Source organism: Pseudochaenichthys georgianus, chromosome 17 (genome assembly GCF_902827115.2).
Source record: "Pseudochaenichthys georgianus chromosome 17, fPseGeo1.2, whole genome shotgun sequence".
In the NCBI taxonomy this organism is placed as follows: domain Eukaryota; kingdom Metazoa; phylum Chordata; class Actinopteri; order Perciformes; family Channichthyidae; genus Pseudochaenichthys; species Pseudochaenichthys georgianus.
Window position 1 is genome coordinate 21848885 of NC_047519.1, and position 16938 is coordinate 21865822.

The 16938-nt window shown below is 42.8% G+C and overlaps 1 protein-coding gene across 2 annotated transcripts in view; it reads right to left on the minus strand.

Moving 5' to 3' along the window:
- Positions 1 to 16938, minus strand: part of camsap2b (calmodulin regulated spectrin-associated protein family, member 2b) — a 39805-nt gene that overhangs the window by 16501 nt on the left and 6366 nt on the right. For both annotated transcript variants that reach the window (XM_034104296.2, XM_034104297.2), the window contains exons 2-4: positions 9332 to 9591; positions 3104 to 3283; positions 1988 to 2074 (exon numbers count right to left, since the gene is read on the minus strand). In XM_034104296.2, coding sequence (XP_033960187.1) covers positions 1988 to 2074; positions 3104 to 3283; positions 9332 to 9591 — 527 coding nt within the window. The remainder of the gene's footprint in view (positions 1 to 1987; positions 2075 to 3103; positions 3284 to 9331; positions 9592 to 16938) is intronic.

Here is a 16938-nt window from a genome sequence, read left to right on the forward strand (position 1 = left end):
CGCCCGGAAATGCTGAAGGCTCTGGGTGTTGAGGGACTGTCATGGTTGACACGTCTCATCAACATTGCGTGGAAGTCGGAAACGGTACCGAAGGAGTGGCAGACCGGGGTGGTGGTCCCCCTTTTCAAAAAGGGGGATCAGAGGGTGTGTGCCAATTACAGAGGCATCACACTACTCAGCCTCCCCGGGAAAGTTTACTCCAAGGTACTCGAAAGGAGGGTCAGGCCGATTGTCGAACCTCAGATTGAGGAGGAACAATGCGGATTCCGTCCTGGTCGTGGAACGACGGATCAGCTTTTTACTCTCGCAAGGATCCTGGAGGGGGCCTGGGAGTACGCTTATCCGGTCTACATGTGTTTTGTAGACTTGGAGAAGGCGTATGACCGGGTTCCCAGGGAGTTACTGTGGGAGGTGCTGCGGGAGTATGGGGTGAGGGGGTCTCTACTCAGGGCCATCCAATCTCTGTACTCCCAAAGCGAGAGCTGTGTCCAGGTCCTCGGCAGTAAGTCGGACCCATTTCCGGTGAGGGTTGGCCTCCGCCAGGGCTGCGCTTTGTCACCAATCCTGTTTGTAATATACATGGCTCGGATTTCGAGGCGTAGTCGTGGGGGGGGGGGGTCTGCAGTTCGGTGGACTAAGGATTGCACCACTGCTTTTTGCAGATGATGTGGTTCTGATGGCTTCATCGGTCTGCGACCTTCAGCACTCACTGGATCGGTTCGCAACCGAGTGTGAAGCGGCTGGGATGAGGATCAGCACCTCCAAATCTGAGGCCATGGTTCTCAGCAGGAAACCGATGGACTGTCCACTCCAAGTAGGGAATGAGTCCTTACCCCAAGTGAAGGAGTTCAAGTATCTCAGGGTCTTGTTCTCGAGTGAGGGAACAATGGAGCGTGAGATGGGCCGGAGAATCGGAGCAGCGGGAGCGGTACTGCAGTCGCTTTACCGCACCGTTGTGACGAAAAGGGAGCTGAGCCAGAAGGCAAAGCTCTCTGTCTACCGGGCCATTTTCGTTCCTACCCTCACCTATGGTCATGAAGGATGGGTCATGACCGAAAGAACGAGATCGCGGATACAAGCGGCCGAGATGGGTTTCCTCCGCCGGGTGGCTGGTGTCTCCCTTAGAGATAAGGTGAGAAGTTCGGTCATCAGGGAGGGACTCGGAGTTGAGCCGCTCCTCCTTCGCGTCGAAAGAAGCCAGTTGAGGTGGTTCGGGCACCTAGTTAGGATGCCACCTGGGCGCCTCCCTAGGGAGGTGTTCCAGGCACTTCCAGCTGGGAAGAGACCAAGGGGTAGACCTAGGACCAGGTGGAGGGATTATATCTCTTCGCTGGCCTGGGAGCGCCTTGGGATCCCCCAGTCAGAGCTGGTTGATGTCGCCAGGGAAAAGAAAGTTTGGGGCTCTCTGCTGGAACTGCTACCCCCGCGACCCGACCACGGATAAGCGGGAGAAGATGGATGGATGGATGGAGCTCTCTTGCTGAGGGATAAATTAGAAGACTCATATTCTATAGCCGAGGGATTAGGGCGCATACCACATGGGACCACTGCCCTGAGAAGGAAGTCTCTGGTTCATTTCTCTGCAGGCTGCATGTCATGTATCTACAGTACTCTCTTTCCCCTCATTTCCTTTCTCATTCCACAAAAGCATGAAATTACCAAAATTGATGAAAAAAAACATAGCTCACAAATGATCATGCTGTATTTTCTGTGTTGTATTTGCACACTTACAACCCAACAACAACATTTGGCAGCAGTGACTTCCAATGTCCTCTAATGATTAGAGGACATTACATTTAGATTATTGTGCAAATTAAACAAAGCAGATAATAAGTGTTAATTTGTGAGCTTTAGAGAAGCTGATGATTTCGGCTAGCTAGCTGTTTCCTTTGTTTGGAGTCTTTATACTAGGCTAAATAATCTTTGGGGAATTTCCCTAAAACACAATGTTATTTCAGTAACGGTTTGTGTAAGTATGTGTTCTTACTTTGTTGGTTGTTGAGTTTGACTCCTGAATGGAAACGTCTCTCAGCTTTTGCTCTTCAACAAGTATGTCCCTTAAGTATTCAGTCACCTGGAGAAAGATAGAGACAGGCAGACAGACAGACAGGAGGGCAGAGATCAGGGTCACATGTCAGACACTGAGAGACTGAATGGGCGAGTCTGTGGTGGAGAGAGGGGAAACTTGAACATGAGAACAAGAGGCTCCACACATCAAAGAAAAACATTTCACCACCAAACCTGCCTATTAGCCACCAATGCTAAATATCACTGTAACCTGATACTCAAGTCCAAAGTAGAAAAAACTAAAAAGATTTGAAAGTCCCCTTTTTACGATAACTGCTTTACTGTCTTCAATGGTTCTGAACAAACAGTGATGTAACATTTTGGCTTGCAGTACACATATTTTGTATTATTCGAACCATGGCGTGCTACGTTTCAGTGCTGAACAGAGAGACAATCGCCCATGTGTTTTCTTTTTGTTTTTTTTTATGTGTGTGTCTGTAGATGAATCTTGCCTGTGTGTCTGTGGACTGGAAAAGAGAACAGCACGCACTATGACTATTGTACATTTAATTGATTCATTCATGTCATGCTGGTGCATATTTCATTATTTTACACAAAGTAGAATTTAGTCAACATCATTTTTGGAGAAAAACGGTGAAAAGCAAAATCAGTGAAAGCAATTTGAAGTGACTAAACAATCTGTAAAATGATGAAGTAAAGTAAAAATGCAATCAATGAGACTTAACTAAGGCCCTCTTAAAGCTTTACAGCTCAGTCCAGGTCTGACTTTAACCTCTATATCCTGCTTTAGCAAACCACAGGAGTTCGGTTTAGTCAGTTATCTTCTTCTAATCTCTCTGGCAGGATTACTTGTTGTTAGTTTTTCATCTAGTTCCCTTGCAAAGATGGGATTTTGAACCAGCGCTGACACACTTTCCAGCACCGTTCGTGTCTTCCTTATCCGGAGTCAAACAAAGAACTGTGTGTCATATTTTAAAAGGCTTAAGAACGTGTACAGTTGTTTCCCTCTGAAATAAGAAAGCACATGTCCTTGTGGTTTTATGAGCACACAACATGATCCTCGGTGAGTGTGTACCTTGTTGATCCAGGTGGCGATAGCATCCTCTGTGTCATACGGCAGCTCCTGAATGTGTCCGTCACCGTGTGAGGGGTCGGCGGAGGAGTACCTGTTGATGCACGACATCACCCTCTCCACACTCACCATCTCCACAGTGTACGCCATCATCAGGGTATCAATGAGGGCCAGGTGGGAACTCTGTAAAGACATAAGGACATTGCAAGGATTAATGTACAATTATTTTCGAAAGCATCAAACTTAAAGGCCAAACCTTATGTTTCCATATTGTGAATATCTGTGCATGACTTTGACTATGGAGCAACACTTTCTATTTTTGAGTTGCCTAAAACCTTTCATTAAATAAAAGATCATCAGTTTTGTTCTCTTAAAAAAAAAGAAGAAGGATTTAACCTTTTGCATACAGCTGCAAAAACCATCCAAAAGAGCATCTAAAGGACAACAATTAGAATTTTACAACACACATTTAATAAATGTCACATCTCCTCATTTTGTAACAATCCAACATTTACACTCCACCTCCCTTTCCTGGAGTGTTTCCAACCAGACATTGTGTGTAAGGAATCCACTTACAGAGGCCAAGGAAAAAATAAACTCAAATGTAGTGTCGTGATGCTGCAACATTACAACTTTCAAGTAGGGGCTCTAAAAATAAATGACTGAGCAACTATTAATCATGAAGTAATTTCTTGTGAAATCAAATTCATGGCGCACTGTTGGAAAAGGGGAAAGGATTAGAGTTGGGAAATATGATGGGATATTCTGTGTACAGGAATACAAATGTACTCAAAACATGGGACAATGCGCTTCAGAATCTTAAAACCAAAGACCCCCAGAGCCAGTAACAAATACAAAATCTCAATGGATTTCAATTTTAATCAAATTGTCTTTCCTTCCTCCGTTTGTTTGCCCTACATTATTATCAGTCCTACAACTCCTACAAATCTATAATGCTTCAAACCTCCAAACTCTTGTCTTGGGATTTTAACTGAGGCAGCTTTGTGGACATCAGGAAGTTCCTGAGATTTCAGCTAAATGGGATCCTTTGAAGTTTATCTTTAGAGAATCAAAGTTGCTGAAACTATCTGTCCAAAAGGCGATTCTTTTTTCCCCATGTCCCTTTAGGGGCTCTGTATGTTTCCGTGGGAGACTAAAACGTTTTACACACACACGTTCTGTTGTAGAACAAGTTTGATGCCATGTTGTCATCTGAACATACATTTAATTCTGCTATTCGTCATTGTGATTGCATGATTAAGATATTATAATAAGAAGACAATTCAAACACTAGGTTAACAGCAAATGAGTGCAAAAATATCTGGATCATATGATAACAATGTATTTTTCATGTGAGCTTCTCAAATCGGTGTACTGTAGGTCTTTCTTCATTTTCTCATGTTTTCTTCATTTTAGGTGAGGTAAGCTCTCAGGCCCAACAGAGTCCAACCCGTCTGAATCCCACTCCTAACCGTCTGTACATAGCACTACTTTTATAGCGCACAAATTACCTAATGGCCTACCAGCCCTCAACACCTACAGCACACAAAGCTTGACATTCTGCTAGCCTTTCTGATCCCATTCCAGACCGGCCAGACCAACAGACCTCTCCTTCCCTTTCCTGTCATACCACCGGGTCAGCTCAAAAACATCTACACTCTGTCTCTCTGTGTGTGTGTGTGTGTGTGTGTGTGTGTGTGTGTGTGTGTGTGTGTGTGTGTGTGTGTGTGTGTGTGTGTGTGTGTGTGTGTGTGTGTGTGTGTGTGTGTGTGTGTGTGTGTGATTAATAAACAAACACCTAATGTTAGGAGCTCCAGGTGACTCATACCAACACACACAAACAAGCAGTGAGATTTCTCCCGTACTGGCGACTATTCCTAACCACAGAGCCTCCTGTAACAGCCAGAGTGACCACGTTGTTCCCAAAGAAACCAGCAACAGATCCAGATGTACTCTGGACTGCTGCTGGTGCTCTACATCTGCCCGTCCACACAGACAGTGTGTACCGAGGAAATATGGCTGGAAGACACAAACTTCTTACAGACTTCTTATGGAAATAAGTGTGGAGAAAAATGAGAAACTGGACTTATGTGTCATCTGATGTTCTTCATCATTAAATCTAGTGGATTTTACCAAAGGAATAATAGCTAAATAATGTTATTGTAAACTACAGTTGTTTGTAGACGCTGAAACAGTGCTGACGTGTATAACGGTACATGCTGGTGGACAAACAGTTTGTTGTATTGAATGCTTCAGTTGTAGCGTGTTAAATGGGTAAACATGATTGTTTGGATCGCAGGCTGTCTAAGAAACAGTCTGCACACAGTTTGTTCCTGCATCTTCAGGATATTGGCAGATTGTTGACATTGCATGCATTCTCCTCCGAGGGTACAGTGTGGCTGACAGATGGACAGACGGACAGAGACAGAGAGAGAGAGAGAGAGAGAGAGGCAGACAGAGGGTGAGACAGACAGACAGATAGAAGGAGAGGGAGAGAGAGAGAGGCCCAAGCAGCTTACACTGGAGCTGCAGATCCAGAAAACTCCATTTTCATGATCACACTGAGCTTTTGCTGTGATTGAAGGTTTTCTGAATTAATTTGCATAAACCGCACTACATCTTTAATATTGTTAAGAAGCTTATTAAGGTGTGAGTTCTCAGAGCATTGGGGGAGGAAGCCACAGTCATTTAAATGGTAAGGACAAACCACAACTTGTAATTTTTTACATTTCATGCAGAGATTAAAAAACAAAAACACTGTTAAAAGTGAAACATCGTGTTCAGCCCCCGACAGTTCCAATTCATTTTCATACAATCCCTAGGTACAAAATAATGTCTTATTGTTACCATTATTAATGTGTAAGATTGTTTTAGTTTTACCAGGTTATTGTTCGTCACCGTGTTGTGTATGTTTGTCTGCGTCACTGTTTTCTCACTGCTTCTAATAGGACAATGCATGGAGAACTAAAGTGCATGTGCATGTGTACATATGGGTGTGTGAAGGAGACAGAGAAGGAGACAGACTGAGTATGTGGGGCCTCTGCTCGCATATCCAAAGGAAAAAAGGCGACTGTTGACACTATAACATAGATTTAAAAGCCATGTGCTGTCTATTATCACTTCAGAAAGACCTTTGGTGTGTGTGTGTGTGTGTGTGTGTGTGTGTGTGTGTGTGTGTGTGTGTGTGTGTGTGTGTGTGTGTGTGTGTGTGTGTGTGTGTGTGTGTGTGTGTGTCCTGAGGCAAATCTAAACCCCTCACAGTGACAGACGCCCCTTATAAGGCTGTGGAAATGGGAGATACTGGTCATAAAGAGTGGTAAAGAGCTGCAGTGCATCAGCATTCATCCTCACTGCTGGTGTATCGCTTTGTGTGTGTGTGTGTGTGTGTGTGTGTGTGTGTGTGTGTGTGGTCCTTGATCAAAGGCATCTATAGGCTAGCACAACACAGCTGAGCAAACAGATAATCAAAGTAACCTCTCTCTCCACAAAGTGTCTGTTCAGCGCAGGTACACACTCAGACAAATCTGAGCACCGCAAGAGTTTTTATTTTACAACTTAACACCGACATGTCTGTCTCTATTGAGATGTTAGTGTGTAGTGTTTGCCACTAGATCTAACGTCCACTCTTGCTATATTTCTCACACACAGGCATTACACACTCCAAATCTCTCAGCGCTATTGAGCAGGAGGCTTTTAGTCGAGGGTACACGCCCCTCTGCAGGAAAATGTAATTACCGCTACGGCTCCCTCTCCTCCGCCACCCTCTTGTCTTTGCATTTCAACCCTCAGAGGGCATGGTGTGTGAAATTATAAAAAGGTCGGTGAGGAACAGGAAAGTACAACTAGAAAAAGACACACAGGTGTTGAGCACACTGCAGGAGGTCTGACAGCTCTTTGGAGGTGTGTGTTGTGTGTGGGGGCTCTCATTTGTGCACCAGACGTGCATTGCCTCAATGTGAGACCCCACCCTCCACTGTGCTGCAGTACTGCACATCACGTCTTCCTCCTTTCCTCAAACCCTCCCTGCTTTCCTTTCCTCCTTCTCTTCTCGTCCTCTCCTAGTCGTCTCCCTTTTCTCGCCCCCATATTCCAGATGGCCATATTAACACTGGGCCTTTTCCACTGTTTCTCTGGCACACGCATGAGGCCTCGTCTGCCAAAAAGGAAATACCTTCCTTCTTCTCTCTGTCTTTCCTTCTTGCCTTTCCAAAGCTGTTCCCTATGTCCCCCTTTCCATTCATCCTACTGTAGATTTCCACTCCTCTCTTGCTCTACTTTCCTGCTTCCTCCTGAATTGCAGCCAATTGGCCGCTGCTAAACTCCATATTTTTCCTCCTTCTCTCTGTATATCCATTCACCCTCTGACAGACTGCCACACTCCTCCTCCCTTTCCTCTCTTACTGAGTTATTATTCTGTTGCACAGTATTTGGAAAACCATGAGGTCATCATTTTTCTCCAAAGATATACCATAACCCAAAATGAAAAGCCTTTCACGATCACGCTATGAATTATCGTAATTATCCTGCTGAGTCCACAAATACACACAGAGGCAGTCCCTCCACCTTGCCGAACCAATCAGATTATTTCAGAAGGGCACAGAGCCACAATAAGGACGAGTAGATGAACTAAATTGCCAGGCTGTGTTACACAAATGAAGGTCAATAGTCGACTGGCTACAGGCTCCATTTGTCTTCTTAAAACTGTCACTAAAACTCTAAATCACCGGCCCTGCACAGTGAGACAAAGAGAGACGAATGCAAATTGAAAGGTGAGAAAGGACATTAAGTGCTGCTTTTAATCGGCATCCATCATCCCCACCTTCATGACAACCTCAATGGATGAGTGGTGTAGTGAGCACAATCAACCGTACACATAAAAATGCACTCTTGACTTTAAATCATCCTCTCAAGCTGTAATAAGAGAACACAAGCAGAGGGCAAATGAAATACTGGCTACATCAGAGAGAGAAACGGTGACATATTTGTAATCTTCTATTAGAGATTATAAAATGTAATCTAATTCACAGAGATAAGAGTTTGAAGGAGACAGAGGTAGGGGCTAGGAGAGGAGAATAAGACAATGAGAAGAAGAGGGATATGGAGAGAGGAAGGTGGCAAACAGAGAGTGGAGGAAAGAAATAGTAAGACAGACAGAGTGAGCGCAGAAGGGGGGGGGGGAGAGAGGGTGCACTGCAATGCAGACACCTTTTGCTGTCAGCAGAAGTACCCGGACTCCAGCCATGTGTGTGCTAGCAGTGGGTATGGATCTGCAGCCAGACTCAAACAACATAACAAATCTATTTCACTGTAATCATGTTCAGTAAATAGTGGCAATTTTATATTTTAGACCCAAAACAACGAGCTAATTAGGCAATCAACACAAATCTATCAACGTCATGATAATATCTGGATTCATTTATCAGGCGAAAATGCTCAGAAAGGTGCTCTGAAAGCCTCCCCGATGAGAGGATATTTCATTTAAACTTAACATCTTTGTGTTTTGGACCCGTTTTGACCAAATTAGCAATATGTGTGCATTACTTTGGCCATTGTCTTTATCTCCTGCAAACAAATCCACTCTGATATTCAAAAAAAGAATCCATTTTAAAATCAATAATTTAAATAATAGCATGTTGCAGTCCTTTTATGTCCGTCCATTCATTGCTGCACACAGTATTGACACCATACTACCAGAGTATCTCTGAGGGACGTTTGCCAGGAACTGTCTAAACAGTGAGTAATGGGTTGCTATAGGAAACCCGTCATTAGCGGTTGTTTTCCCCAAACGGGACAGATCTTAGAGGACAGTCAAACAGTCGGACACATGTAGCCGTGCATGCAAACACACTATCATATAACTTACTCACTCCCCATGAAAGAAGACACAGCAAAACACACAGTAACATTCACTGTTTTTATAGTACATCTGCTTTTTTTTCTCTGTTTCATATATTTTTCACGATTTTATAGACAATTAAGGAAAATAAATCCTTAGCTGTAGCCCAGGTTCATATTCTTGTGTGTGTGAGCCTATGTGTGAATTTACAGAAGAACAGATGGAGATGTAAATGCAGGGATCCCATCTTATCACCACGGTTACTAACATATATGCATGTTTAAGTGTGAACAATAAGAAAAAAAGGGAAAAAAACTAAATTAGACTGTACTGTAAAATGTAAAACCCTCAGAACAATGTGGATGTTTTCAGTCTTGTACTGAGCTACCTCTCACCATGTGTATGGGCGTGCTGGTCAGGTCTCTCTCTGTGACCAGGCGGTCCTGGTCAGTGACGTACAGGCCTTTCTGAGCCAGGGCCTGGATGACAGCGTTGTGTCCCAGTAACGGCTTGACAGCATCACTGCGGAGGATCAGGCTCCCCGCCCGGCAGTAGAGCTCAGCGGACTGCAGCAGGCAGGCCACCGGAGGCTTCAGGTGCTCCTGCTTGTACTGGTCCCTGTAGAGAGGCTCCACCAGGTCCTCTGGGACTGCGTCTGAGCGGAGAGAAGAGAAACAGAGAGGGTTAGATTTACAATACGACTCGAATGATAAATGATCATCCGATGGGATAAGTCATATTGTTAGGTACTATTCCAATAATAGAATTTAAGTTGATACACTTTGGCAGTAAATCTGAGTTATATTGCCTTTTAATGACTTAACAACCGCAGCTAAACACTCCAATAGAAAATGACAGCAGGATTGCAATTTACAATATACGTGTTTTGTTGTAGTACATAAATAAATGAACATTTGAAGAGTTTAAACTGTTCTTTGTTTTTGTGGTGTAAACAGTTGCTATGTCAATTCGATTTGGTTAGGTACAGTGGAATAATAACTACATTATCTTCACTTCAGATGACCATTAACTACTGGTTATGAACTTCTTCTTTTTTAAAACACTAAATTGTGAATTGTACCATATAGTGCATCCCTTATAAAGCTGATTGTATTTCCATTAAGCCTCTTCTTTTCTCCAGCTCCATTGTTGCTCAGACAGCATCCAGAGAAGCCAACAATGAATGCATGGAGGCGATAAAAAAGCTACTATTCTTTCTATATTTGACTGTCTCTGTTGTTGTTGCTATAGCTCCCTCACACTGTAGCTCAGAGCCTCGCCTTCATGGTCGCACCCAGCTTTTTGCACACAAATAATCACACACAAACACACCGAAAACATGGTTTGCACCACAAAACCTCCTGACCATGAAAAAGAAGTAAAAGAAAAGTATATTTTAGAGCGAAATGAGTTCAGTTAGAGGTGAGACAGTTTCCACGGAGAGATTTCACCATCATCACACAGTGTGTGTGTGTGTGTGTGTGTGTGTGCGTGTGTGTGTGTGTGTGTGTGTGTGTGTGTGTGTGTGGTAGTGTATGTTACAAAGCATGGAGTACCTTCTAATCCTGTAACCTCATCCAGTAAGTCTGATTTGAAGAACACACACACACACACACACACACACACACACACACACACACACACACACACACACACACACACACACACACACACACACACACACACACACACACACACACACACACACACACACACACACACACACACACACACACACACACACACACACACTCTCTGTCTTTATGTGTTGTTGTCAACCACATGCCGTGACTCAGAGTAGTACTATCCTAGTCACCAGTCTGTCATTAAATTACATATGAATTGTATCTATTATTAGATAATACCATTGTATAGGAATTTGTATGTGTTTGTGTGTTTGTGTGTGTGGTGACACACTTTTACGGCAGTGCGTGCTTCAGTATGAGTGTGTACTCCTGGTGTGTGGGGTCATTTCCTTTCTGCCTTTCTGTGAATCACCCTGAAGGAAACAAAGGAATGAAGGAATCCATCTTAGAGGTATAGCTTTACGCTCTTCAATTCTCCAAAATAACAACACTTTAGAGGTGAAAAAAAAGCTCGACAAAACAACCTCATAAAATTAAATATTTAAAGCTTAAAATCCATTAAGCTTGTGATCAAACTATGGCAGTTTTCCAACGGCTGTGGTCAGAGTCCTACCACGTCCCAGCGCTGTTTGATGAAAGAGATATTTAAAGCAACAGGCAGATGTTTAACCACATCAACGTCTACAGTACTTCATAACAAGCCCTCCTGTGTCTATTCACAAATATTAAATCAATCCAACTTTTGTCAGATTGTCTATAAAGCTGATTAATGGATCTGTACTTAAAGAAGCTTCTGAGAATACAATGTGCCAAGAAGTAATTATGTTTCTGTTGTTAGAAATGGTAAGTTACAGTACACTCTATGGAGGGAAATCCCTCTCCCAAAGACACAAGCTTTTTTCAGATAATGGCAGTTAACACTTGATCAATCAAACTACATTAAAGCTTCAAGGTTAATCAAATCCTTTAAAATGACTAAATAGAACAGCAATGGCACACATAGCAAGTTGTTCTCGAGTTCAATACAAATCTGCCTCGTCAAGTAAAAACCCTCTCCTTTGTGTTGGCCATCAAAGAGGAAATAGACAGGAAGTAGCTGCCACAGGAAGTCCAGGCACGGAGAAGACTGGAGACCCTTGGGATCACAGCTCAGCACAACATCACGGGCAACACTGTTTATCTCTGCTCCAACCAGATTCAGTCAGCGATATGGGTTGCTACTCTGTAACAATTTCTTAAGTTTCTACAGAGATTGGATTTGAGTTAATTAGCTTTGTCTTATGTGTTGTTGGGCCATTGTTTTTGCTCGATGTCCATGTGAAATAGTGCTGATATCCCACTTTTTACAATTTGTTATCACAAGATGAACCTGATGACACAAAATTCTTGCTGCCGTAACAGATTATTTGGTGATGCGGCTGCAGCGGAAAGAGCTGTGATCTTAACACTGACAAATGATCAGAGTTTAAACTAATATGGCTAACTTGTTCAACTGTTCACAATAACACAACCAGCAGTTACAGATCAACATTATCATTCATTTGGAGCAGTTATTCTTATCAACCAATGAATGTTTGTCCAAAATGAACTCTCCTTAAAGCTCCTTTTTTGATCTCTAGCAACAACTGATTGAACTATCTTGCAATTTAGCTGCTAATGATCCACTTTACTGACCAATAAGCTGGTATACAAGCCTCTCTGTCACTTGGTGCTGGGCAGGTAGCGAGCGTACAGTCGGCTTTTACAACTGCAGTCAAAACACCTATATAAGAGCGTTGAGGTTGAACAAACGCTTTCTGCTATCTGAGCTACGTTGGATGCTAACGGTTACAAACTATCTCTCATAGAATTGTACTACTATCGTGATAATGTTTATTTATTTTCCTACTGTCTTAGTTAGTAGACGTAATTTGAAGCAAAGTCATGAAAGTCACTGCACAGCTGTTAGATGATCAAAACCTAAAGGTCTAGTATGCATTTTTACATTTAAGCCAATCACTATTTGATTTAATTTTAATAATCCTTCCCTCTATAGCTGTAGAGGAAAACCAGTATTCTTTCCACCATGGCAGGAGAGGGAATACTCTCTTTGTTCCTCATGTTTTGTTTTAGTTGTGTTATGTTATACTGATGGACAATTGCACATTCAGTCATCTAATGGCCTCTTCTGAAAGAGCGAATGAAAGGCTAGTGTTGGTGACCTGTGGCGCTGGTTACATCACTGCTGAGATCTGAGTAACACAGACGAGTCCAGATAAAATCATCGCTGCGTCTTTGCTGCAGCTGGTTATGTGATATAAGGAAGTTTTTCCTTGTACGATGTGAGGGTCTAAGGACAGAGGGTGTCGTATTGTCATACTGATATTCTGTACACACTGTGAAGACCACTGAGACAAATGTAACATTTGAGATATTGGGCTATATAAATAAACATTGATTGATTGATTGATATAACCATTTGGTGTAAACTCACCATTCAGATTGGGTTAAAACTACAAATGGTACCACATATTGCTGTTGAGTGCCTTTATATTAAACCAAGGCTGAGGTAAACAAATGCCAGAAAGTGAGTGAGCTTAGTCCCAAAATAAAAAAGATAAGAGCTGTTCATGGATTGATTCTTAAAGCCTGAAAAAGCTGTTTTCACACATCAATGGGGAAGTTTGTCTTTACCCACTTAAAGGTCCCATGTCATGGCCATTTCTACTGATCATAATTCCATTGTTGAGGTCTACTAGAATAGATTTAAATTGTGCAATTTTCCAAACTCACATTGTTCTCATACAGCATCTCTGTATAGTATGTGTATTCACTCTCTGTCCTAAATGAGTCCACCACCGTTACAGCGGAACATCAGTGATTATGTGTTACAATGGCGTTAGCAACCAGAAAATGACACCAGTAATGACAAACAGATGAGAATGCTGCGTGGGGTCTGGGTGCCGTGTTGGCGGGACGTTGCGAGGCTCGCTGCTGCGAGGAGCGGACAGTGTGAGCTGGGTTACTGGTGTGATTTCCTGGTTGCTGCGTGGGTTCGGCGAGACAGTGAGACACAGCGAAACCCACCCCGAAACCAGCCCGAGATTTTCGTTGGATTTTGCTCTGACTCAGATATAATGAAAATACTACGTCAGTCGAAGCTCAGCTTTGGTAAGGAAGAGACAGGACAGGCAGAGAGAAAGAGAGAGAGAGAAAGTGATGGAAGTCAGGGAGGAACTGCAGGTACAGTCACACACAAATAATGTAGGCTTAATAACCCCATCTATCCATCTATCCATCTATACATCTATAACAATAGTCTTCATTTACAATATAGACAATAGGAATAATTGTAAAACAACATACATATATTGCAGTTATGATGTCATAATAACATACAATTGTATAAAACACAATTTGCCTACATCTTTGTTCTCTTTTGAGAATCAAACAAAACAGATTTAAAAAAAAAAAGAATGCAAACAAACAAGTGAAATGAACTAAATAGCTGAATTGCTTTTAATTCACTGGCAGGAGCGACAAGTGAGGAGGAGCAAAAAGTGAACAACGAGGGAGAGATTGAACAAAGAGAAAGAGTAGAGGACAGAGAGAGTAATGAACAGGAAGAAGACAGAGAGACTAAAGAAGATGGAAGAGAGGCTGCAGGTTATGGAAAGGAGAGAGACATGGAAAATGAATGTTGACAATGTGTTGTGATCATTTTAGCCTCTTCTGCATGTGCAGATCATTAATAGTAACAATCAACTGATTCTTAATTTCTTATGTATTACACTTTCAAAAATAATTTATGTTGACATTGTCAGCCCACTGACATGGTTTGAAATCAATATATTATGCAATGTGTGACCCTCCACAGGACTTAAAAAGCACCTAACTAGATCATGAAAATCCCCAAAATCTCGGGGGGTATCCCCAGAACCCCCCTAACATATTTGGACGGTATTTAGGAAATCCTGGATACGGCCCTGGTCATACCCTACCGAGCATTACGGAAGCGGAGCGTCGTGCATGCCGGCTCGCAGTTCTTGTTGATTTGGGCATATTTCCTGGACATTTGTACTTCTAAACTATGAACCATCCAGATCTCTCAGGCCTTCAGGGACTGGTCAGCTTTCTGTCCCCAGAGTCAGAACTAAACATGGTAAAGCAGCGTTCAGTTATTATGCTCCAAATATCTGGAACAAACTCCCAGAAACCTGCAGGTCCGCTGCAACTCTTACTACTTTTAAATCCAGGCTGAAGACTTTTCTTTTTGTCGCTGCTTTTAATTGAACTTTTCATATCTTAAACTGCACTGTAACTTTTATCCATGTACTTTTTCTAATTGAACTAGACTGCACTGTAACTTTTATCCATGTATTTTTCCTTAATGTTTATTTTATTAGCTTTTCTTTTTTAATGCTTAATGTCTTTCATTTCTTTTTTGTAAAGCACTTTGAATTACCCTGCGTCGAAAAGTGCTATATAAATAAACTTGCCTTGCCTTGCCTTGCCTTCTACAAGAAAGTCAGTAGGCTACGTAGTTAAATGGTTTATTTTTTTGTCTGTTTAAAACGTGTTTATTGTTGTTATTTCCTATTTGGTTGTGTTGTAGACTACAGACATAATTCATAATAATTGTAATAATCCAGTTAAAAACAACATGAATCAAAGATGGGTTGCTGTATTTTAGTGGTAAAAAAAATGCATTCATCATCATAATTATTCTATATAATTTACACACAGTGCCTGTAAACCGAAGGAGAACGCTGGTGTTGTCCTTGTAAAAAAGATTTGTTGTGTCATATAAAATCAAGTGTTTTTCCACTTCCAATATAAAAACTTCGTCGTCCATTGTGCGTGTCGTTGTGGAGACGATGTAGTGATGTGAAGGGAGGTCTGCAAATTAGTTTATTTGTGGGGTGGGCCGGATGCTGTCACTGTTCCACTTCCTGCCTGACATTACCTTACGGCTGCGTCGCATTGAAAAATAGACTTCAATCCTATTTCGAGCGGAGCCCAGCGGCGAGACGCTTCTGGGACGCTTCTGAGCCGTAACGCGGCGCGTCTGGTGGAATAGCACCCATTGACTAGAGTGGCCGCGATCCTTGTGGACGCCGCGGCGCAGCCGCAACGCGCCGCAGACGGACCCGGTGGAAACTAGGGGTCCATTTGGGCATGGTTACGTCGCCACACAGACAGGTATTTTCTGTTAGAGTTTTACTCGCTACAGGGTGTACTTTGAGGGTTTGTGACTCTGCAGACCGTTTACATGCATAAAAAGCTACATAACACACAAGGGGACGGGTAATAACCAGAAAAGCATGTCATGGGACCTTTAACATGTGATTGTTTGGAGGCCAGTCGTGATACAATATACAACGTTAAACCTCCAACACACACACACACACACACACACACACACACACACACACACACACACACACACACACACACACACACACACACACACACACACACACACACACACACACACACACACACACACACACACACACATAAACAAACAGAGAATGGCTTAGAGCAGGGGTCGGCAACAGGCGGTCCGGATGCGGACCCAGACGCCGACATATACGGACCCGGAGCTATAATCAATACATTAATAGGGGATTTTTCGGCGCCTCCCGCTTTTTTAACGCTGATTTGGGTGACTTGTGTAATTCGTGGAGAACCGAAGAGTTTTCGTTTTGGGGGTGGGGGGGAGGGAGTCAGTCCGACAGACGGACAACTTCAAAAAAGAAGAAGAAATCTAGACCGCAAAAATAATTAAACAAGCGAGTACCTGTTTTTCCTGGCCACGGACAGGTTCATGAACACAACACGAGCGTAACGTGTCTTCACGTGGTATATGTCTCGTCTGAAAGGAGTGCTGAGCACCGGAACGCCCATAGACATATAAAGAGTAGACGCCGCATTGGCTGCTGGGGCGCAAGAAATACGGCCGCCATCTTGGACCGGTCATCCTACAGACATTCTACCCATAGACAGCAGAGGTTTCAAGATGCCTGAGCACTGTGCAGCATATTGCTGTGCAAATCGGCGGACGATTGCGAACAGGGGTCGGGGGATTACTTTTCACAAGTAAGATTCAACATTATAATTGGTGGTATTTTGTAAATAGAATATTATTGTACTGTATTGATGTCCGCCAGCGAAATCGTAGCCAGCAAACATTATGTTCATGGCCAACTGAGACTTTATAAATCGCTGCTGTAACAAGTGAATGTCCCCGTTGTGGGATGAATACAGTAAAATCTAATCTAATCTATCTAGGAAGAAGAAGGAAGAAAATAAACTTGACCTCCTTCTTAAAATGTTGTTGTGTTGACTCTCAAATCTCCCGTTTTTATTTTGAAGGTTTCCCAAAGACAAAGATATGAGAAAGAAGTGGGAAGTTGCTTTGAGGAGGGAAGGGT